Here is a 24,260-nt window from a genome sequence, read left to right on the forward strand (position 1 = left end):
CTGTGTTTATACAGCAGTGATATTAAAGTACAGTACATTATATTAATTCCTTGTAGAAAACATGTTGCGACTACAGGTGTTAGTTTTGTGGTTTTGCTGGTGGAAGGACAACGTAATTCCTAGTATGTTTTGAAGGTTAATTCTGCAAAATCATGAAGCAGCTTTGCACCGGTACAAAATGAAATGTAATTCTTGGCAGTCTCCATTGTAGAAGCATGTGGGGGGGAGGGGAGGGAGAGTGTTGAATGATTGCCCCACACAGTCTGTCGCACAGGATCTGATTTAGTTCTGTTTCTGTTATGATACCATAATCTTAACTGCCACTGTTTTGCTAGAGAACTTGGTAAGGACAGTCTTTAATGTTATTATCTTAATACATGGTTAATATGTACAGTATGAAGGCTTCTCTGTAATGCACATGTTTATTGCATACAGTGGATGTAGGCCATGGTGGTCTTCTCTTTCATGAAACTTCTAACATCTAGGTTTTTTTTAGCAGTGTAGTGTGTGTGCATGTGTATATTGTGTTCCTGACATATTTGTGGTCTTTGCAGAGCTCAGGATGTCCCCCCAGAGGTGGTGAGACAGAGGGAAGTCAAATGGCTGGACATGCTCAACAGCTGGGACAAGTGGATGGCAAAGAGACACAAGAAGGTCAGTATTCGGCCTGCAGCTTCTCAATATATTTGTTTAATGTTTGTCTAGGATGGCCCCAATAGATACCGAAAGTTGTTTCAACACACATACATGTTCATATTGTTGGATTACTGCAGCTGGGCATTCATAAATCTGGACGACACTTTATTCTGTTTTTATCTTACTCTGTGACAAATGAAATAGAAGTTTCATACTTTATTTACACTACCATTTTTTGCCATTTTAATGCGCTTCACAAAAATGAAAAAGGATCACAATCATTGTCCGAACACACATCCTTCATAAGATTTACTTTAAGGGACTTGAACATTTTGTTCACTTCATTTTTGCATAAAATTCGTTTAATTGATATTAAAGCTAATGAATAAAATCTATCGTCCGTCGTGCACTTTCATTCACTATGCTGGTCCCATGTGCAGTTTTGAATGAAACTAACATATAATAATAATAATAATAATAATAAAAAAAAAAATTATATATAAAAAATCTGATATAGTAGCTTTAAAAAAAACCTGTTTGCATCTTTAACATCTTCTTTCTTTCCGTTAACCGTCTTATGGCTGTCTAGCTTTGACACAGAGTCGGAGGGAGTGCAACAGTACCAGACTACCTGAAAGTAAGGCACACCAAGAGTTTTCGGTAGCCCAGCATGGTACCAGATGTCATTCTTTTTAAATAAAAATATATTCGTTATAACAAGTGTTTCTTCTAAAATCACACTGTATATGGTTAATTCACATGGTGTGATTTATGAAATGAATCAATAGCTGTAATCCCTTTTTTAATAATTTTTTTTAACAAATTGTAGCTCGTGATTGAATAATGCAGCCCAATTACAAGAGAGATGCACGTGTAAAGCTATGAAATCAGTAGATGGGTTTCTTCCTGTCTCATCAACAATGCTAGCCAGAAAAAGTTGCCTGAAGGCAGCAAGATTGTAGTGTTTTGCTCCTGTGTGCATGTGGCTGCTTGATGACAATTGCTGTTTGGTTCCAGACACTTTGTTTAAAGGAGGGCGGTGCTTTCCTGGTTTGAGTGAAGCATACAGCTCTGTATGGAAACTGTCTGGCCTCGGTTTGGCTTTTCACACAGCAGGACAGTGATCGAGGTCAGATTAGTTAATTGTGCAGGAATCCTCTTTAATTGGGCTTCCTTCCGGAGCACGTTGTCCAGCTGGAGACTCATTGTGGATATCATGGGGGCTTGGGGACCAATTCCACTGTACAAACAAAAGGGAAATCTCCAGAAGAGCTACGATCCAGCTTTGTACACTCTGCAGATCTGGTCATTCACAGAGTGATTTTTGTCTCACTGTTTCTGAAGTTTCTAAATAAGATTTGGAGTTGCTTCAATATATTGATTGTCTTGCAAGTCTCAATTAATCATTGCTTGACTTCTTAAACAGTCCTTTGATAGTCCTGGTGCCCTGTTTGGAGTCTCGCCAATATATTATATCACTGTTATGTTTTCAGTTATATATTTGAAGGCTTTCAGTTTGTTTTCTTCTTGCACAACAGTCTGCAGTAGAAGGTTATGAACATCTACAAGCTGTACTGTAGCTCCGGAAAGCAAACCACAATATGCATATTGTTTCTCCCCACGTATGTCATATTATTCACTGATAATGCTTTACAGGACCTGCCTACAAAGCTTTCATTTATTTGTGTGTGTTTGTATGTGTATATGTATGTATGTATGTATGTGTGTGTGTATATATATATATTTGTGACATGTCCTGATTACCGCTGTTTAGCCGGTTGAATACCACAGTCTTTTAGTAACAAGAATAATACTTGGACGATAGAGTGGAATTCAAAACAAGGCATTAACTGTATCCTTATTTGTATACTGCACTCCTTGTTCAGAGTTAAACTCTTTAAATAAAAAGAATACTGTATACTGCACTCCTTGTTCAAAGTTGAATTCTTTAAATAAAAACAAAATCCTCACTCCCTCACAGAGTAATAAGAAACGGCAGATTAGTAACTAATAACGAGGCTCTTAAGCTGCTTGCCGGTTGAACAAATTTTAATATTCAATGCAAACATTTAATGCCCCTTTAGTCTGACCTTAACTCGTTCATTCTCTCCACCACACTCCACAGCCTTAAGACAGCTAGCAAGCGGATTCAGGGTCTAAATATACCTGCCAACCAACCACAGATGCCCAGGATTCCCTGAAACTCACAAAGACTGCTGGGGAAGTGTATAGTGTGTGTATATGATTGCAGGGGAAATCACTAATGCAGTTTGAAACTTGACCTTACTTTGAAGAATAATTGATCAAAGTCCATTTTGTTGTAAAACTTTTGTTGGTGGATCGCCAAACCCCTTGAAATCCACCAAAATGGGATTACTTGACATATTGATCACTAATGAGTACTGAAAAATGAATAGTAGAGCCACAAGATCAGTTGCAAGCATCAAACAGATATAAGAACAGGTACAAAAAACAAACAAAAAACAAAAACAAACTATTATTTACTAACTAAATAAAAATGTCATTCAGTTAAGTGAACATGCCTTGCCTATAGTGTATCATGCAGCTCTATCAACGACCTTCAGAGCAGTGCCAGTACACCCTTATCTACGGGTATCAGGCTAGTGTTCTGCTTCAGAGCAATCAGACATGTTTCCTGTTGAGATATCCAAGGTTACAGCCGGTACCAAACGCTGCAGACCACAGGGATGGAAGTAAGACTCTCATTCCGTAGCAGTTTGATCCATTCCTTGTTTTACTATTAGTATAAGAAGACGCACCTGAGCTTGTTACCTATACACTAGGTCTAATCAGCCTTGTATTAAAATCTGGAATGGGTAAAACTGCTATGCAATAGGAGTTTTATTTCCATCCCTGAGACCAAAGCTCAGCTGAGAAGATATTGTGCTGGGCTGCTTTTGTAGTGTAGTTACCGTTTACATTTTTAAGTAAATAACGTCACAGGACATTTTTTTAAATTTTATTTATGCCCCCCACCCCCCCCCCCCCCCCCCCCCCCCCCCCCCCCCCCCCCCTTTATAATGTTGATTTGAAATCATTCTGAAGTTTTCCTATTTCATTTGTATCATCATAGACCCACAGTGACCATGTTTTTATTAGTCACAACCTAAAGCAAAGCAAATGCAACCAAAGAGCTGTGCACGCTTTGTGTTGTATACTTTACTGTTTTGAGAGAGTGATACATAAACTGTGCTAATAACAAATTGTGAACTATGGTCACATGTTTTCACAATTTTTTAGAAATGTAAATTACCAAGTCTTGAGTTTTAACTAGCCCAGTAAATGTCTTCACTTGGGAGTTTAAAGTATGTTTTTGTTACAGGCCTATCTAACTATTTATGTTTTTATGTTTTTAAAAAAAAAAAAAATTCTAAATTGTGTCATCTCAATTTGATATTGTGAATGTATGTTTAGTCTTGTGACGCGTGTATCTTGGTGTCGTAAGATGTGCCTAGTTGTAAATAAAACTGGGTAGCAATTTAGACAAAAATATAAGACTGCAAACTAAAATATCCAAACATTTGTCTAAATTGCTACCCATCCCTGCAGGTTTGAGAGCAAGCTTCTCTCATTCATATGACGACAGTACCTGTAACATTGCTGTCAATCAGTCGGTTTGATATACGAGTGGTTAAAGACTGCGACAGGCTGGGACTTGTGCAGAAATCACTAACAAAACATCAGTGTTATTTTATTTGTTAGTTTTTACAACGGAGTCACAGTCTTTAACCCTCTCTATGGGGACAGATTCCTTCTAGTCTTATGGGGACATATGGAACGTGCAAATGCGTGATAGACTCGTATGAGGCTAGGAGATAGTGTGTTGCTCGATGACCTCGTAAGTGATGCCATTTTTTCTTCATAAAAAGCAGTGGAACTAAATGGTCAGTAAAAAAATATTCATAATGTGTTGACACATGATTTAAACCAAAGCGCTGTTAGGCTGAGGCACATCATATAATGATGGAGGGAAATAACCTTTAGGCAGAAGCCAAGCTTATGTTCCAGACTCTTATCATATATTTATAATCCTTTATCAGGGCAGTGTAAACAATCAAAGACAAGTGTACTAGTCCCAGGATGAGTGTAACGTGGAATTTTCTAGTTTCACTGCTGAGTGCATGAATGAAGATGAATCCATAGAGGCATGGCAGTCTCACACAGGCAGAGCTACACAGCTCTGCGTCGTGCTGTCAGCCCACCTCATTCCTATGACGGTGGGCAGCCAGTGGGTTTGAGAGCTAGCCCTCACGAACCACATGGCATTCTGCATTGTGTCTTGTTTTGTGTTCAAATACCTTGGTGCTAATGCTGTTAATCTGAGTTTTATAGCTTTATCCGTTTTAAACCTATTCTGTAAACGCTATTTTAACCCTTCATACATGTTTTCAATGAAAATGCTGACTTGATTTGGAATAAGTGTTCTTTTATATTTGGGAGTTTTTTCTCCCACAGTGTTGGAATACAGTAAAGTTTATTAAAACACAATGCTGTTCCAGGTTTGTATTTTTGTTTACTATTTAAACCTTTAAACTTGATTTTTGTTTTCTGTTACATGTCAAAATGTAGTTGTGTTCACTACATACATAAAACACTGAATGCTAATTAAAATCACCAGGTGCAGTAAATAAGATTTAAAAAAAAAAAAAAGCACAGCACATACTACTCAATTCAAAACTTTAGTCACATTCCATTTTCAGCAAATCAAAGGCTTGTGTGCATTCTTCCTCATTATCAGAATATTGACCATCCTGTTTGTTTACTTGTCTCAAGTTTAGTTGTAGGATCACTCCTCTCTCTTTGAAACCTGCGTATTGTATTACTATGTAACTAAGCCAACTGTAACAGTGGGAAGTTTAAATTATATCTTAAAGCTTCATTATAAGGAAGTCAGAAATTAAAAAGGGGAACTACCTACCTTTTTAAAAGGACAAAACGCCATCAATAAGGTGTAGGGCCATGGCGCTCAGACAGCTCTTGCTTGATGAAATGAGTCTGCAGGGTTCTGAAGGGATCCGAAACCATAACTTCTTCAGCATAGTCTGTTGTGCAAGAAAACGGTGGTAAGAATTTATTTTAAAAAGCCAAGAGAAAAGCATGCAGAACAAAGACCATGTGTAAGAGAGAACTATTAACTAGGGGAATTAATGGGTGTTAAAACAAGATCTAACGATAACTGACAATTTCATTGTCCTCCAGCCCTATGTATTGCAGATGTGTACTGTTTCTACCCAAACCAGAAACTGCCATCCACTAGCATTCTATAAACCGCTGTTTTTTTTTTTGTTTGTTTTTTGTTTTTTTGCTCTTATAACATTGACTTCTTTCCCAGGATAATGACTGGCTGGAATAAAGACTGCTGTGCCATCAAAAGTCAAGCGCTTTGCTGTCTTTGGTGCCCCTCTGGTTTTTGGGGTGTGTTGCTGGGGTGGCCCTTGTCTCTTGAGGGGTGTGATTTCAGGGCTTCATGAAGCACTGCGCTTACTGTTTTTGCAGCACTGAGCACCTCAGCAGTTTCCTTATGTCTGTTTATTTAGAGTGTTTCCGTAGCGACAACCTCCTCCACCCATTCACAGAGAACAGAAGCTTATGAATACATGTATTTTCTTTTGTTCATGTTTTGTGTTGAATAGAGGTTATTTCTGAAAGGCAGCCTAAACACAGTTGAGCATGAACTCAACAGTACACCTGTCTGCGTGCATGCAGTAATTATAATTCAAGTTTCTGGTTTTAGGTGGTAACCAATAAATGCTGATCTACAGGAACACCCCCCCCCCCCCCCCCCCCCCCCCCCCCCCAAACAAAAAAATGAAACGGTTTATATCCCATAAACAATGAAAGAACACCAGCTACTTATGTTGTGTTCACGGTGTGGTTTTACAGTTTGACAGGCGGTACTAGAATAGAAACTGCATTTGAATAATTAACATTCAATTTAGTTCCTTTTAATGAAATGAAACAATGAATGGTCTAAAAAGTAAACAAAACGATGAATGGTCTAAAAACAGCCCAGCTTTTTCAAGTTCCAGTGAGACAGTCCTGTCAGGAGCAGTTCTGTGTAACCCTGTTGTCTTCCCCCTCTCTTCCTGCATGCACTGCAGATCAAGCTGCGGTGTCAAAAGGGGATCCCACCCTCCCTGCGTGGCCGGGCCTGGCTCTACCTGTCTGGGGGGAAGGTCAAATTGGAGCAGAACCACGGCAAGTTTCAGGTCAGACCTTCCTGCATGTTTGTGTGTGTGATGGTCAGTTTTTCCTGAAGTTGTGGTTGTTAGAAGTTATGGATTATAGCGTGCCAGCCATATTGTCTTTGTCATTGTAATTGCTTTCTATGTACTGTATGTCTCTAAGATTGTAGTGCATTAGCAGTTATGTGGTACCCACATTGCTGTCTAGCACTCTCTCAATTGCTGCTATGGTAAAGATTAACTCATACATACAGATGTATGTGTATATGCACTCAAATTCTATTACACTGTAACTTGGTTTGCTTTCTTTAATGATCCGCAGCCCCTTTAAATAATAAAAAAGAGGTCTCCAGTTTCCTTGCCTTACTTCCTAGGTCAGTTCACCTACGTGTATTTTGGGTCAATCAGGTCACTGGCTGCAGAGCATGCCAGTCATTTAAGGGAAGCAGCAGGTTGGTTAATGACGGGAAATAAGAGCTGGGGACAAGTTCTCCCTCCAGGTAAAATAGGAAAGTGTGAGACTACCTGAAAGTAAGGTTTTCAAACAGCTTTAACCTCGTGTAGGATACCTACAGCGCATGGAAGTGCAAGACAAGCCGTGTTTCTGGCGTTATTTTGTTAGCTACAGTTAGTTTAAGTACTGCTTTAGCTCTGCTTCCTTATGTGGATCTTGACAGATCCCCACTAATCAGTCTCTCTGAGCCTGCAATTACACTGTCAACCCAGATCCAGCACTCTTGTGGCTTGTCTCATTTCCTCAACCCAAAAATACTGTTCTCTTACTCCTTAGTTCAGGATGTGTCTTGTCTGCCTCTAGCCCTCATGCAGTGTAAACTGCTGACGCTGGCACGAAAACAGTGTTCCTCTCCGGGCTGTAGGAAGCAAATCCAATTCAGAGTTTTGGGCCAACCAGATCCTGTATTTGGTAGTAAACAGGATTATGACTGCAGGAGAGGAAATGGCTGAATATGTATGCCTTGTGTGGTTTGAGAGCCACTCCAAACTTGGTCCAGTCAATCCTTCATGCAGTTTCTTACAGATATTAGAATTGAGGCCATGGTGACACTTGCTTGAGCTCTGAATTCCTCCCCCTCCTAAGTCTGTGGCAACTACATTATACTGTATATTATTAAACCATATAGGATGGTGGACACTGCCTCTGCCAATCAATGTGCATCATTTCAGGTCATTATCTCAGTAAAGATCTGCTTGTTTAAACAAAAAAAAATCACTGATTAAATTCTTAGACCAACATTAGCCTATGTATTTGAAAGACAAAGCAAGGATGCTGGATTGCAAAGTTGAGACATGAGAGCATTTTATTCATGAAATTAGCTGAAAACATTTCTATACTGTGCGACGTACCCAATCACCCTGCATGCCATTACTGCCAGTCTGTCATTAGTGCTATATCTCTTAAGCCTCTTTAACCTTTAGCAGAACACCTTGTGGAAGTTAATAAACAACTCCTTTAAGTTTAGGCTTTCTGAATAGGATCCTACCTATATGTCACTTACATAATTGAGCAACTGATAATAAAAATCTTTTGCGTTCAATTTCACGTCCCCCCTCCTCTCCCAACCTGATGGCCAGGCAATTATAAATCCACCAAGCGAGTTCAAGCTGAAATTCAAGCGAGTAAATACCCATTGATTTTAATGTGTGGGGTGTTGTTCTGTTCTGAGCACAGGTGTGAATGTGTTTTTAAAGGTTAGAGCCTCAGTGTTTGAAGGTGCACAGCCTTGGTAACACTGTGTGCTTGTTTCCCAGGAGCTGGACAGTAAGGTGGGGGACCCCAAGTGGCTTGATGTCATCGAGAGGGACCTTCACAGGCAGTTCCCATTCCACGAGATGTTTGTGTCACGAGGGGGCCATGGGTGAGTTTAAATTAAAAAAGCATAACGTTGTTTGGATTCTTTTAACACTCCAAATGCAAGTTGGATGATGTTCTGGGTCTCTCTGAATTTTGATTATCATTTTCTGAAGGTAGTTAAAGGGATACATTTTCAAAATAATTCCTTACCGGTTTAATATCCTGTTGTGTGTGTTGTATACTTTTATATTCTTATTTCTGCTTAGATACTTTTTTGACAGGCTTACTAACTAATATAGTTTATTCAACTATGGGGTATGCCTCTGAAAAGACTCCTTAAAGATAAAATGACACTAATTTCCAGCAGCCCACCATTTTTCTTAATGGAGTTGGAAAACCACATCAAAATCTGCAGGTTTTAAAGTGCCATGCCAGCTTGCCTCCTAGTCCCTAAGCTGTGACAGTGGTGCTTGACTCATGCCTCTATTTTTTGTCCCACTCCAGACAGCAAGACCTCTACCGAGTGCTGAAGGCCTACACACTGTACCGTCCAGACGAGGGCTATTGCCAGGCCCAGGCTCCCATTGCAGCTGTCCTGCTCATGCACATGCCTGCCGAGGTGAGGAGAGGGGGAGAGACCGCTTTCAGGGAGGCAGCATCAAGACCCAAGTGGAGAAAGTCTTCAGCAACGCTTATCCTTATTTAGCTCAACTTTTTATTTTGAGAATAATGGTTAGACTATGAAAGTGTGTTTGTGGGAGAGAAAAAAAGTACTGGGCTACAGTGTGGAAAGTGTTTGAGTAGCTCAGTGGTTAAAGAAATAAAGCAGTGGGTTTGTGTCGTTGATTGTTCTAGATTTGTCTGTAATTTTATTGAGCTTTCCAGTAATGTTCTTTCCAGTAATTTTTCTTTCATTGCACAGGAAGCATTCTGGTGCCTGGTTCAGATCTGTGAGAAGTACCTCCCTGGATACTATAGTGCTGGATTGGTAAGGCATTCCCTTCATCAATCAGATGGGTGGTGGGGATTGAAACTGCTGCAGCAGTGAACCTGAATATCAATAAGCTTTTACTATCGGTAATCCTTCAGTGAAAAGTGTGAGGGCACCAAGGGTTAAAGCCAGCCAGCTGCTTTATAGCTTGTTGAAAGCATTTGCCTTCCATCTGTCTGTCAAGTCTTATCCACACGACCTCAGGTCTATAGGACTGTCCAGTCACAATTATCTCAGTTGACTCGTTGTTGAGTTGCTGCTTTTATTAGATGAGATGAGTCTCTCTCTCTCTCTCTCTCTCCTCTTTCTCTCGCCGTAACAGCTCTTGGTCTCTGGAGTAGTTAATTTCCTCTGGCACTTGGACAGACACTCTCTCTTACTGCCTTTCAGAGCAGGGGAAGCTTGAATGGACAGGGAAGCCATTATTCAAACCTACTCATGGAAATTAGCCGTAGGAGCGCTTTGTTAGGAAGGCCAGTTTTACGGGCAGTGCCTTTTACAAATGTTTGTTTATTGGAAGAGCCGTGGGATCTGCAAGCTTCTTGTTCCTGGACGGTTATGTTCAACAGCCTCTTTCTGCATGAAAGAACTCTAGCAGCTCGTGCTGATCTTTGTGTGCTCAAGGACTTGAAAACTAAACTCCCAGGGGAATTGGTGTTTCTCCCAGACGTCTTTTGCGTTGTCCATATCGCAGCAATTCTTGTGTTCAGAATATTTATTTTTTTATTACGACATTGTAGCTAAATCAACTAGAGAATTACGTGTGTGTGTGTGTGTGTGTGTGTGTGTGTGTATATATATGTATATATATATATATATATATATATATATATATATATATATATATATATATATATATATATATACATACATACTTCTGCTTATGTGTAAACATTGTGTATCCTTTTCATGCTCCGTCCTGCAACAATGCTGGTGCTCTGATTGAAATGAGTGGTGTATTGTGGGAACAGGAAACCAGCAGTGTTGCAGGAGGGAATGTGATCTGGATACACTGCAATGTTAAGAACAGTTTTTATTTATTTGTTAGTTTTTTTTTTTTTTTCAACTGGCAAAAACCAAAATGTTGAAATATATTGCGTAGTTGCTTACATTGTTTCTTTTAAATTTGAATAATACTTTAAACCCCTGCAAATGATATAGTTGGCCCAGCTGTGGGTACATTGCGAGAGAAGCACTCTGATGAAACTAGCTAATTCAGCAGCTTATTGACAGTATCAGATGATCAGTATATGGGTGTATAAGAAGTGTTCTATATATCTAGCAAGCCCTTTGTCCAATTCGGATGCAACTATCCAAGGATATTCTTTAGCAGGATTTCTGGATTTCATTCATTGTTTCCGTGTTCCTCTGCAGGAGGCGATTCAGCTGGATGGGGAGGTATTGTTTGCCCTCCTCCGCAGGGTCTCCACAGTGGCCTACAAGCACCTGAAGAAGCACAAGATCGACCCCGTCCTCTACATGACGGAGTGGTTCATGTGTGCTTTCTCCCGCACCCTGCCCTGGGCCTCCGTGCTGCGCGTCTGGGACATGTTCTTCTGTGAAGGTAAGCCATTCCCTCGTCCACTTCAGTAGCCTCATTTGTGGTTTTGTTATCGCTAGGGTTGCATATCCCTGCATGTCACTCTTCAAAGTTTTACACATATATGGAGAACTGTGTATCCTAATTGTGATGGAACAGGACATTCTTTAGCATAAGGCATTTGAGAATCAATTTGGGGATGGTAGGAGGTACCTGTCTGTTAATCTGTCAGTATTTTGTTTACTTTTTTCTAGAGAACTTCTCCAATTGTGACAAAACCTGTTATTGAGAGAATCCTTTGTATTTGGAGAAACCAATGGCCAATTCAACATTTTGTTTAGTGGATGCATGTCATGCTGATGTTCCTTTTCATGCTCTAAATGTGTATTGCCAGGTGGGGATGTCAGTTGCTAATACACCGCCTAAGTAAAGCGTATGCACAGAGATGTGTTGTGTAACTCCTGTCGCTCTCTCTGCTCCGCACAGGAGTGAAGATCATATTCAGAGTGGGGCTCGTCCTGCTGAAGAACATGCTGGGCTCCTCTGACAAGCTGAAGGTGTGCCAGGGCCTGTACGAGTCCATGGAGCGGCTGAGAACCGTGGAGCCCAGATACATGCAGGAGGGCTTCCTGATGAGAGAGGTACCAGAGGGGGCTGAGGGTGTGGATAAGAGGCCTGGGGTATACTGTCCAAACACCATGAGTATTAGCAGCCTTGTATTACATTGAAGGTGCTTGTATTTATTTTAATTTAAAAGGGTGCACATTGTTGCATTTAAAAACATTTGTTGTGTATCTACCATTTTCCTGGATTTCTTGATGCAGCCCAATATTGCTTTAGTCCAAATTTCATGTGGAAATCGCTTTTTATAAAATGGTCTGCTTAACCCAGATACATTTAAACTGTTGAACCAGAGGCATATTAGCAGCTGACTGCTGTATTATGTCAAAATCTGTTGAGTCTGTGTGTGAGGGAGGTGGTCTGAGTGATCCAGTGTAAGAACATGGTGGAAAAGCCACACACACACACACACACACACACACACACACACACACACACACACACACATATATATATAAATAAATAATGTTTACTGCCACCTACTGGCTGGTTTACAAACTGAAAGCTTATGTTTTAAAATACAAACAGTGATGTAACCCATTTGACACAAGGTTGATGGTCTTCTGTCAATTAAAAATCCCTTTTTTTGTTTGTATGTTCAGTGCAGCAAATCTATAGAGATTGAAATGAAAAAAAAAACATGTAAAGTTTCTATAATTTAAGTCCCATTTTATTGTTGAGTTCTTCAGTTATGAATGAGTAAACCAATAGTTACTAATGCAATTTAGAAATACTAAAAGTAACCTCAATTACAGTCGTTTACCTCCCATGGTCTTGACGTTTCTAAGTGAGTTATTTTTGAAATGCTATAAGAATTAAACTAAATCCATACAATAATGATGTCATTTGGCAAGTCTGTCTTTAAAAAGCTTAGAATCTAAACCAAAATATATTTTGGTTATGAAAGTTGGGTTCTCATGAAGTATTTTGAAAATCATATTGATTCTACCACAAATGCAACTAAAGCAATGGTGTCACTGGAAATGACGCCAATCCTGATTTTCTCTGCTCTGTAGGTTACTCTTTGACTTAACTATGTCTGCCCTGACTGGACATGCAAAGCGTCCGATTCATTTACTGGTGATATTCCAAGAGGGCCTGCAGTCACTCCTTTTTGCTGACTCCTCAGAAAAAACACATCTCGTGTGCATTAAGTATCAGCCCCTGGGCTTTTATTGGTGTGCTAATGCGTTCAGAAGATGTCTCTCTCCTTTTAAAATTAATTTACTGGATCATGGAGCTGACCAGTTAATTCCAATGAACCTTAACTAATATGTATTGCCATCACATTGTAGGTCTCAAAAGATGGCAAATGTGTATTCGCTTTAATGAACCAAATTGATCTGCTCCTCAGTGCTGCCCTTCAGCTGTGTCCTTGCATTCAGAGGTCACATGCAGGAGCACAGATACTTTGTCATGGGAAAAGCAGTGATTTGGTTGTAGTTCTGGGAGGCAAATGTTAGGCCTCTGTCTTTTTTTTTTTTTTAAATTTTTTAAAGCTTCTCAGGACCCTCACTTTCTTTTGCCAATGATGTGTTTTCAATGTCTCTGCTTTCTAGGATATATTTTGTTAGTACTTGAAGATGCTTTTTAAATAGGATCTGGAGTCTGGAGAGACTCTTTCCCTCGTGTGTCTTGTTTGCTCTAGAGGCTAAGCAGGGCTGGGCCTGATTATCAGAGTACTCCCCTTTATATCTTCATGGTGCCCATTTGCCCCATAATGCCGTTCCACTAGCACTTTCATACTTGTTATAAGGTGGAACACAAATAGCAAGGTCTCGTAACTATGGCTTCTCTCTACAGCGTTATAAAGGCGGAGCACTGTAATAGGATGGAGAAATAGCTATGGTGGTGTTGGTTGGCCAGTAGGGGGCACTCTTTCTAAATGAGAGCAGTTTTGAGTAAAACTAGGAACTAAGTAATGGTCTGCCGGCCTAAAACTATGTGTGTGCTGTTTGTCCTCAGATAATCGAGCTGCAGGTGTCGGAGCGTGACATTGAGAAGGAGCACCTGGTGCAGCTGAAGCGCTGGAAGGAGACGCACGGAGAGCTCCACTGCAAGTCCCCTCCCAGAATGCACGGTGCCCGGGCCATTATGATCGCCGATCCCCCCACCCGCAAGGACCTGCGGCAGACTCCCACTATCATCATGGAGCCCCCCCTGGAAGACTCCAGATCTAAACAGAAGAAGAAAGGGAAGAACAAACGAGAGCCCCCCAGCAATCCCCCCCCAGAAACCCTGAGCCCAGTCCACCCTCCAAGCCCCACCCTCCAGAAAGACACTCCCTTGCAGCAGTCCAACCAGAGCCTGAGCTCAGGCAGCACTGAGCAGGACACATACCTGTAGCCCATCTATTGTGAGCCTGTGTTACAACATCCTGTTCCCATTCAAAGGTTTCATCAAAAGGGGCAGGATCGCCTCCACCTGACACCGCTGTTATGGACTCCCTCAGGACTCTCTGTATTCTTCCACTTTTATATTATACTGCCTGTTCCATCAGGGTATCCCTACTAATTAACAGTCCATTAATGAGAAACTCCTACTTCTTGTTTCCTACCAGCCTTGGGGCATATTTCTGCCTGTGTGGCTGTGTCACCTAGTGCTGCAAGAGATTTAGTTCATTTAGATTGTATTTTACAACTCTGAAGTCTGTTCATCTGTACACTGGGGATCTTTCCACTGGTTATGAATAAGAATGCCACTGCCTGCTCATATGTGGAATAGCTTCTGTCAAGGTGCCAATGAACCCACGCTATGGTGAAATTTAAAAGTATACAGGTGTTTTAAGCAATAGCTGATTTTGAATATAACAGAGGTTCTGGGCATCTCGTGCAGCACTAGCTTGTCTGCAGTTTGCGAACCCAAAGCATGGCAGAAGCACCTCCAATAAGCAGCCACAAATGCCCCATTTTGGTGTTTACCCAGATCTGTATCTTGGGAACTTTTTCTCCATGGTGGTTGGTTGTAATTGGTATTTTTTAAGTGTAGGGATGTCCACCCACCCACCCACACACACACACACACAAACTCTCTGAACAAATACAGGCTTTTGAGTGTTTAGAGAATATACTTACTATATTATCTCAATATATCTCTAACATAGCAAAGAAAACTATTGTTTTTTGTGTGTGTGGGCATAGGGGTGTGAATTGGATCAAGGCTCAAATACCTAATCTATGTTATAGCTTTCTGAACTATATAGGTTTTTGTTTTTTTGTTTCTTCAAATACATGATATAGAATTAAAACATAAGCTCATGCACTTTGATACTGGATGTATGACTGATTCATGGCACAAGCAACAAAAGAAAACCTTGATGAGAGTTCTTTGAAAATGGTATGTATATTTAATGTGTTAGGTGCACGAAAGAGTGATTGACACAATCTGGAAGTGGTTTGTTTTCCAGTCCAGATTCATCCTTTCACTACACGCAAACTTCATCTCTGTAATTATTTCCAATGGAATCTGAACTGGTCACTTCAAACAAAGTGTCAAGCAGCTGAAAGGAATGTTTTATGCTGGTTCCCCCTTGTGGTTGAAGTGGAGTATGACTACTTTTCTAAAGTGAGACTTTCTCCTTTTCAGCATTTATTTTCCAGGGGTTCACAAAATCATGTTCTTTATTGAAACATAATACGCAGTATGACCAGTAATGACATTGTCTGATCCAATGTGGCCAGGCGGAAATTTCCAAGTTAAGTCCCAGCAAATAAAACAGGTGTCCGTCATACCAGACTCTTGTTAACTTTATTATGGTATTTTGTGAGCCTCCGAAAAACAAAAAAATAAAATACACAAACAAAATAGGATAGAACTGTAAACACCTATCTTAAGAGGGGTTGTCTCTTCAATTGAATTACAATGGCCAGGAAAATAATGTCCATAGCCTTGGCACAGTGTTCTATTCTTGTGATCTCAACCACCACCATATACACATTTGTATAGAACCCATTTGTTGCTACAAAAGTTGAATCACCAACTGCAGGTGTATCCAGGAATAAAAAGCTTAAGCCTTGGTGCATTTACTCAACACTGTTCAATGCATGATGAACTAAACAGTGGGCTCCTCTTACCTGCAGTCACTCGGGGCTGGGAACAACTGCAGCTTTTCAAAACGTTCATTTAAACACGCAAACATGTGATGTGGTCATTTACCTGTCGCACTGTACCTGTATGTTACCACCCATACTGAACTCCAGTCTTTTTCTTAACTTTTGTTTACTGAGCATTCTTATGGTGCTGAGAATCTTGTGGTTGGTTTTTTTTAAAGTTAGTTAGAATTTGCTGTAAGTCACCCAGTCTGTTTGCAGCTTAGACCACTGGAGGAATCTTGAACTACAGCAGCAGCTAGTTGTTATCTATAGTGTTGTCTAGTGAGAATATTACAATTCATTTTAAAACCTTTAGTACAGTACCATTTGTATTACTGGTTTTGTAACAGAAGAGCTAGATAACATGGCTCAATGTGCAAGTGGAAGATCTGAACCAAAAATATAGATGCTTTATTAAAGAAGCTGCATGACCGAAATTCTCTAACAAGCACAGGGTGTGTGTTAATCTCTGGTGGACGGACCAATCGATGTTGAATTATTCCAAGCTGAATTATTCAGATGTTCACATTCCAACCTCCATCACTTAAAGCATTTTCTTTTTTGAAGGAGAAAGCATTTAGTATCTTTTAAAATGACCAGCTAAGTGGCGTCTACTTGTAATTGTTCAGATATGTTTGATGCGAGGGCTAGTCCCTTTACAGCAAGGGTTACATTTTAAACCAACAAGTAGATTCATGTTCTCGGTAGCCATTCCTTCAATACAGACAGACCGACGGAGTTATAATTCAGTAAAGTAACTTTAAAATAAATGTTCTTTATTTTCTTTACTGTCCACTTCCTTTTTCTTCACTGGTTCAGCTCGGAATGATTGCAAATATCATACAAGGAAAATGTATTTGTGGGTATATATATTTATGGGTTGGTGACACAGTAATTATCTTCTATCAGGTTACAGATGTTTGCAAATGTGCACCAAACTGTACAGTCTTAAATTTTATTGGTTGTGACAAAACTGTAAAAAGTTCTTAAGACCACATCTCGCAATAGCAAATGAAAACGAAGGGGGATTTTTAGAGAGTTTGCTTCCATTCCCATTTTGTCTGCATTTCACGTTTGATTACAAAAACGCACGATGCGATCATTCCTCCTTCCATCAAGTGCTTTGGAAGACACTTTGACCTCCCAAATTTCAGACTGCTGGCTTATTCGAAAGACTCGGCTTGTATTACAGATGTATGGGCAATACCTAAAATGAAAAAAAAGGGAACTTAAAAAGTTAAGTTGTAATGCTTGGAAGTGAATGCCATGACACTAATGGATATATGAATTTTCTAGCACTTTTGTATGGATTGTATAAGCTTTTTTTAAATGGAGACTCCAGGTATTGTGTTTTGTTTTTTTTGTACAGCAGCTTTACCAAACAGGGAACTGACATGACTATAAACCATATGTTGCAACTGTACTGTAGACATTCTTAAATAAATGATAACCAAGCTCTGTCATCCATTGTGTTCAATAGCTTCATTATCACTGGTCCTTATTGCTGTGCTGAATGAGGTATTGGATTATACAAACTATATACTATAGATTTAAAAAGTCTAAACCACTGCTTCCTGGTATCATCACATCTTGTGTTGGGTCTTGTCTGCATCGAAAGCTGCTTCTTGCAGTGCCAATGAAAACTCGACAGCCACTAACAACTGAGTCATGAGGACCAGAGGAGCTGGACAGTGTTCTAGACTTTCACACAGGAAGTGAGGGGGGATATCCAGAGTTAACAAAAAAGATCACTTGCACAATAATAAAATAACCAGTGATGGAGAGGAAAGTTTTAGATTGAGTTGAACAAAATAAATGTTATATTGGGTATGCAGTAAATTATGGGACCATCTAGGCCAGTGGTACTTGATTTATTCCAGTCCTCATCCTAAATGAGTTAGTTGCCCCTTAGCAGCTTCAATTAACTACATTAGAACCTGCTTGGAGTTAAACCTGGACTGGATTAGATCTTGAGGGCCAGAGTTGAGTACAACTGATCTAGGCACAGAACAGTACAGATTGTTGCACGAACGCCATTCAAAACCAAGAGCCTCGTAAACCAGACTTCGGGGTTGGTTCCAGCTGCTTGGCCCCAGTGAGTTTGCCTTTGTCTCTAAGAGACAGCGGTGCATACCTGAGTTTCCCTGTCGATGAAATGCCACAGAGCCTCTGAAACGCCCAGCAGCTGCTGATAAAGGGTAATAGGAGGGGGTGATTTTATATAGTGTATTCCAAAATCAATACTGTTTCTGTACAAACTCCATTTACCTGAAATAAATTTGATAATATGCTCAACTTTGATTTCTTTTTTATTTTGTATTGCTTATTCTTATTAATATAAACAGGAAAAATGTGTGTATGTATATATAAAAAATCTATTTCCGCTACAGATTTGCTTCTTTATAAGACGATTTACATTTCATTGCTGTTAAGATGTAAAAGCTTACATGTACGTATGTATAAATATTACTATGCTGTAACAGCTGACACTGACCTTCCTGACCTTGAGTTGGTGAAATTCTAATTGTACGTGTTTGTATCACATCATTATCAGGGTCCACTATACAAATATATTTTTCTCCCTAATTTTGAATGTGAATTGTGGTCCCTCACAGCAGTTCAGGAGAGCTGAAAATCAGTGGGCATCCTCTGATTCCCAAGCGAATTCTTTCTTTACACATACGATCTCAAGAGCAGAGGTGGGTGAGCAACCAGCCCCTGGAGGACAAAGGCCAGCCCTGCAGGTTCTGCTTTAGCTCATAGGGTATCTGGCCTGTAGGGGCCGCTGTGACAGACCCTGCCAATTTTGCCTCTCCAACCCATAGGACTGCCAGAGTAAACTGCTAAGGCAAGCAGACAAACATTTTGACTTTTTCAGGTCTTGGTTGATTGCATAGTATATTTCCATATGTGAATGTTTACTCCAGTGCTATTATTTGAAAGGAGAAAATGACAGGTTCATCTTGCATAACTGAGGAAGAGAAACAGCTGGCCAGTGCTTGGGAGACCTTGAATTACACTATTCAGTAATTCAAAAAACAAGATTGTGGTGGTTGGCTAAGATTAGAACCTTGTTGCCCATCATTTGGGTCTTCCACCTGGCAAGTTCCATTGCTTGTAGTGAATGTTTTCTTTTCCACAAGTGGCACAGTAACTGTATAATTAAGCAGGTGCTAAATTTGCTCTATTGTCATAAGTTTCCGCTGGTTTTAGTACAATAGTTCTCTTCTTTCTGGACTTAACAATTAGAAATCATTAGCCTCATTCCTGGAACTCCTGCGCGTTTCAGATTTATTCAGCGAAGACACAAGGCGCCGTTTGTGATCCATCATTCATTATCCTGAGGCAGTAGCCAAAACAAAGCCTAATGGAGTGAGACTCCATTAAATGCAGACCTCTTTTGACCATTAATGTATCTACTCGGCAAACTACAAACACAGCAATTATGATGTTCTGTTATTAGAGTACAGTGATATTAAAAAAAAAAAAAAAAGAGTGGATACAGTTACTGGCTGTGGTTTAGAGTGCATTCATTTTTCATTAGCCAGTCCTGAAATAAGAGTTAATATCTGTCTGTGTTCTGTCTATTAGAGCATATATAACTGTATTGTCAGCCAGTAATTGTTCTACAAACAAATAATGAATGTTACACGTAGGCCAAAAATTACTGTGCTAAAACGAAGTTATACATTAAAATCAAGGATGTTATAGAACTGAACATACATTTGTGGCTGATTTTGGTGTTTATTTGAACTGTTTGAGATTATACATTCAACAGACGAGAATAATAGCTGCAGACCAACATGTAGAGCCCTGGCAAAATCCTGCAAATTCTACTGAAAACATATTAACCTAGTAATATAATATTGTGCAAATGTAGTAGAGCACCCCAAGATCTGCCATGTATGTCCTTAATTTTTGAAAGGTTTCTGAGGGAAAAAAAAAATAACAAAGAACCAGTACAAGATCACGCAGGTTCTCATTAAAAGCCAATTCACCCCCCGCCATTTAAAAACATTACAAAAATGCCTGGCATTCATTTAATAACCCAGTCGAATGTGCCACAGCCTGCAAAGAAATCCCCAAAGAGACTCTAAGAGGGTCGACAGAGCTGCTCCCGAAGTTCTTGTTTCAACTCAAGCAGACAATGCACTGTGAGTAATATTTACTTTGAGAGACATGTAGCTGTTATTAACGCTTTACAAGAAGAATGGGTTGAATTCCTTGAGCTTCCGTGTACACCTCATGTCAATTTGTGAGTGCTGTCAGTGTTTGGATATATATAATCTCCTGGTTGAGGTGCTGTGAAGCGCGTTTTCATAGCCTGTGCTTAAAATGTTTATCCCTGTTGAAAGACATCAGATATGATTGTTATCTTTAGAGTTTTCTGGAATTCCAGTATGCCAGTACCATACATCCCCCCAAGGTTGATGACTATGACATGTATGTCAACAATATGTATAGAATAAGAATATTCTATATGAAAAATGTATCACATGCAGACAGATGGATGGAGGATTATAACTGTTAACAATTGCTTGGTTAAGGCTGAGGCTTTGAATTATACCAACTAATGGATTGAACAATTAAAATGTTTTCTATTAAGCTTTACCTTTTTTCAAGTCATTAATTTCACCATTGTATAAAGTCACTTTTTCAGTGCAATCGGACCAGTTTGACAGCAGAGGGCAATATTGTGTTAAAGTGCTTGTGAAGCTGTCACCAGTGTAGAGGTAGGGGCTGTGTACAGTTACTTTGACTGATAAGATCCTGTCTGAATAAGGTGAATAATATGAATAAATGCTTACTGCTCATTAAATATCTGAATTGTTTTTAAAAAATTAGGTTTAATGTGGCTTTAATACTGCACTTAAAGAGTAACCCGCAATATTAAGGCTGTAATCCGTTTTAAGACCACCATCTGCAGCCCAAGATATCAAGCCTCTGTTAACCTCTCTTATAAGACCAACATCCTATAGACTTACTGGCCCCCCTGAAATACTGAATTAATATGGAAACTATTAAAAACTATTAACAGTGAATTAGAGCAGTTTGCACAGGACACAGAAATACCTGTACTTTTATACAATGTAAGTTATTGCAAAAAAACTGCTAAACAGGCAGAGAAAACCAAATATACAAGAAGCAAGAGAATTAAAAATAATATCTGGTTTCACACACCTTTATTAGCACTAATGTTACCTAAAATTAAAGCTAATCGGGGTTTTTTGAAACAAGATGTAAAAGTCTTTGGTTTAATAAGTTCTGCACCTTCTATCCCAGGACAGAATAATCCCTATGGGAAAGGTAGAGCCTGGCTGGAGGAATGGCCTTTCAGAGAAGGACTAGCTACTGGGAAGGTTAAAGTGGCCAGAAGAATGAGGCCTGGGTGCCTTGAGATGCAGGGAGATTACGGAGCTGGTATATCAGCAGCAAGGCAACTAGCAGCCATGAAATAGTATGCTCCAGCCGTCTGTTCCCAGTCTAGTCTAGCTTCCCATAAACTAACTGCAGTCTAATGCAAAGAGCTTTTCAACATGCGGGAAGGGACAGGAGAGTCTAATTAACACCTGCCTGGGAAAGGCTCTTAATGTTTCTGAAGCAGATTAAATGACGAGAGAGTGTTCACTGGGGGCTGGAGGGGCTTAAACCCCTAGCAAGTGTTATTTTACTGTGGCTGTTGCTTCTACACTCGATGTCTCCAAACACAAGTGGAAGGCCTATCTCCTCTCAATCCACCCAGGAATGTTTAACTCTTAATTAGTATCAATTAGTCGCCCTGCTTTATTTAAACCTGCTTTATCTCAGCTGACGGCCCTATGTTTATCTTTAATAGCCCCTCACACCCCACAGCTGGTCTCTGTTCAGGGGGTGAATTTCTTGCACTGGTCTGCCTCCTGTCCCAAGGCAGCTTCATTGCACTCTTTCCTATGGAGAGGCCCTGTCAATAGTAAAAGTGTGACCCTTTTCTATCTGAACATGGCATTTTACCAGCCTAGTCTATTGACATCATATCACACATTAACCTAGACTTTACCATGCTTTACCATTAAAAAAAACAAAAAAAACAATGCAAAATGATTCTAAACCTGTTTGTAATTGAACTGGCTTTTGAGCAGCAGTAAATCCATCCAGCTGACACCCCTTAATCCTGATACTCGCGGGGTGTTGACACCCCTAATAAACTCCCTGAGGTGGAGGTATCACTTGAGATTCTTCTACAGTCCATTCCAAACCAGGACCTTGTTCCAGCCAGGTCCCTAATTGCTTTCTTGAGTAATTAAACAATTAGACTTAGACTACGGACTGCTCGCTTCAGTTATTAGGACAGGGTTGGAAGAAGGTCCTGGGCTGGTTTTTGAAGACCTACGTGTGATTCCCATGCCCACAGACAACCTTCCACTCTATAGACCACAAACTGTGCTTCAAAGAATAAAAGCAGTCAAGTCTGCATGTTTGTATTTTTCTCATCAAGGGAAACTATGTGTTTAAAGGGTAACAAGTTAAAAGCAAGATACGTTTGGGAATGAGAGGAGACACCATTTGCCCCCTCCTAACAGCAGGGTATTGATGATTTTATTGGACAGAATTTTTTTTTTTTTTTTTTTTCTTTGTTCCTAGTGTTTTTAGATGTTGCTATACCTGGTAGGCTATTCCATGCATTTCTAACTCTGTGTAAAAAAGTGCTTCCTGCCTTCTGTTCTAAACTTGCTTTTACTCAGCTTTTACATATGCTCTCTCTATGAATTGTGAATTGGGTTATTAACACCATTTAAGATTCTATAAACTTCAATCTCCTCTTTCATGTCTCTCTTCTAGGCTGTAAAGACTTATTATTGTAACCTTTCCTCATAGGTCATGGAATCAGTCTAGTTCTTAAGTTTTTTTGCAGTGAGGTGACAAAAAAACAGACACAGCGTTCTAGAACGGGTCTAACTAGAGCATTACATAATCTTAGAATAACTTCCCCACACCTGTATACTGCACTTTGACATTGTTACAAATCCTCTAGTTAGCCAATACTCCCCAAGAATATAAATCTCAGAACAAGAAGGCAGAGCTCTTGAAGACTATGAAATAGCTCTGTGCAGACTCTCAAACGCAAACATTCTCAGATTTACAGGCGCAGGCATCACTTCAACCTTACTGAGTTAACATAAGTTAACTAAATAGTTATTTAAGTCTTGTGTTTGTAAGAAATCACCTTGAATCAATTCTAAAAGCTCCATAGTTACTGTACTGCAGCACTCAGGCACAGCTCTCTCTGTGCTCTCTGTACTATGTGACCCCCTCTTGCTTGTGGTCCAGCAGTCTCTATTACTGTGTATGTCTCTGGCCGGGCTCTACCGAGTCTCAGCTCAGCTCAACAGGAGATGATTGCTGACATTCGATCATGCTTGTCTGTTTGTATCTTTAACAGCTTCAAAATAAAATCACATAGGGGAGCAAAGTTTACACCAACATCAGCCTCAGGAGGTGTGAATAATGGGTTTGCACACTAATGTAGAGAGTTAGGGTTAGTCTTTTTTTTTCTTTATTCCTCTTGCCTTTACTTTTGCCTTTTGTACATTTGCGGTCCTTGTGAGTGTTTCTGGATTCTATTGATCTAATATTATGTTATCAGTTTGCTCTGTTTTTACCTGGTTTTGAAATTTTGAAATTAACTCCCTTTGACTGAACAGACATTCCATTCAAAGCATGTGACAATGTGACCTTTCAACTCTGGCCCAGCTCTATTCTATATACAGTGGTTTGCAGAAGTATTCACCCCCATGCAAAGTTTTCACATTTTGTTACCTGAGTGTACTCCACGATGCTTTCAAATTAGACTTTACATGTAGAATCTACACAAACTACTCCACATTTATAAATTAAAAAATGCATATAGAGTATAAATAAGATTTACAGAGAAAAACAGATTAATCTCAGTTGCATAAGTATTCAGCCCCTTTGCTACTACAGCCCTAAAACAGTTCCGGTGCTTATGATTTGTTTGAAAGGTCACAAAATTAGTGAAATGGTTTCCGCCTGTGTGTACTCAAAGTGGTTTAACTTGTAGATAATTTCCCTCGGGTATATTGACTTTCAAGCTGCAACTCACATAGTGATCCAATAAAGCAACCATGAAGACCAAGGAGCTGTCAAAACAAGTCAAGGATAAAGTGGTAGAGAGGCACAGAGCAGGAGAAGGGTACAAGAAAATTTCAAAGGCTCTGATTATCCCTCTCAGCACAGTGAAGTCCATCATTACGAAGTGGAAGATGCATCTTACCACCCAGACACTACCCTGATCAGGTTGCCCTCCCAAAGTGAGCAGCCGGGCAAGCAGGAAACTGGTTCGGGATGTCACTCTGAAGCCAAC

At 39.9% G+C, this 24,260-nt stretch overlaps 1 protein-coding gene across 1 annotated transcript in view; it reads left to right on the forward strand.

Annotated features, from left to right (window-relative positions):
- The window catches only part of LOC121297139 (TBC1 domain family member 10A-like), a 32,347-nt gene extending 14,993 nt beyond the window's left edge, over positions 1-17,354 (forward strand). Inside the window, exons 2-9 of the mRNA XM_041223215.1 lie at positions 555-654; positions 6,759-6,866; positions 8,613-8,719; positions 9,160-9,274; positions 9,578-9,643; positions 11,021-11,210; positions 11,673-11,827; positions 13,773-17,354. Of these exons, the coding sequence (XP_041079149.1) occupies positions 555-654; positions 6,759-6,866; positions 8,613-8,719; positions 9,160-9,274; positions 9,578-9,643; positions 11,021-11,210; positions 11,673-11,827; positions 13,773-14,153 (1,222 nt within the window). The 3' untranslated portion in view covers positions 14,154-17,354. The remainder of the gene's footprint in view (positions 1-554; positions 655-6,758; positions 6,867-8,612; positions 8,720-9,159; positions 9,275-9,577; positions 9,644-11,020; positions 11,211-11,672; positions 11,828-13,772) is intronic.
- The last annotated feature ends 6,906 nt before the right edge of the window (positions 17,355-24,260 follow it).

The sequence above is a fragment of the Polyodon spathula genome, chromosome 22 (assembly GCF_017654505.1).
Source record: "Polyodon spathula isolate WHYD16114869_AA chromosome 22, ASM1765450v1, whole genome shotgun sequence".
Lineage (NCBI taxonomy): Eukaryota > Metazoa > Chordata > Actinopteri > Acipenseriformes > Polyodontidae > Polyodon > Polyodon spathula.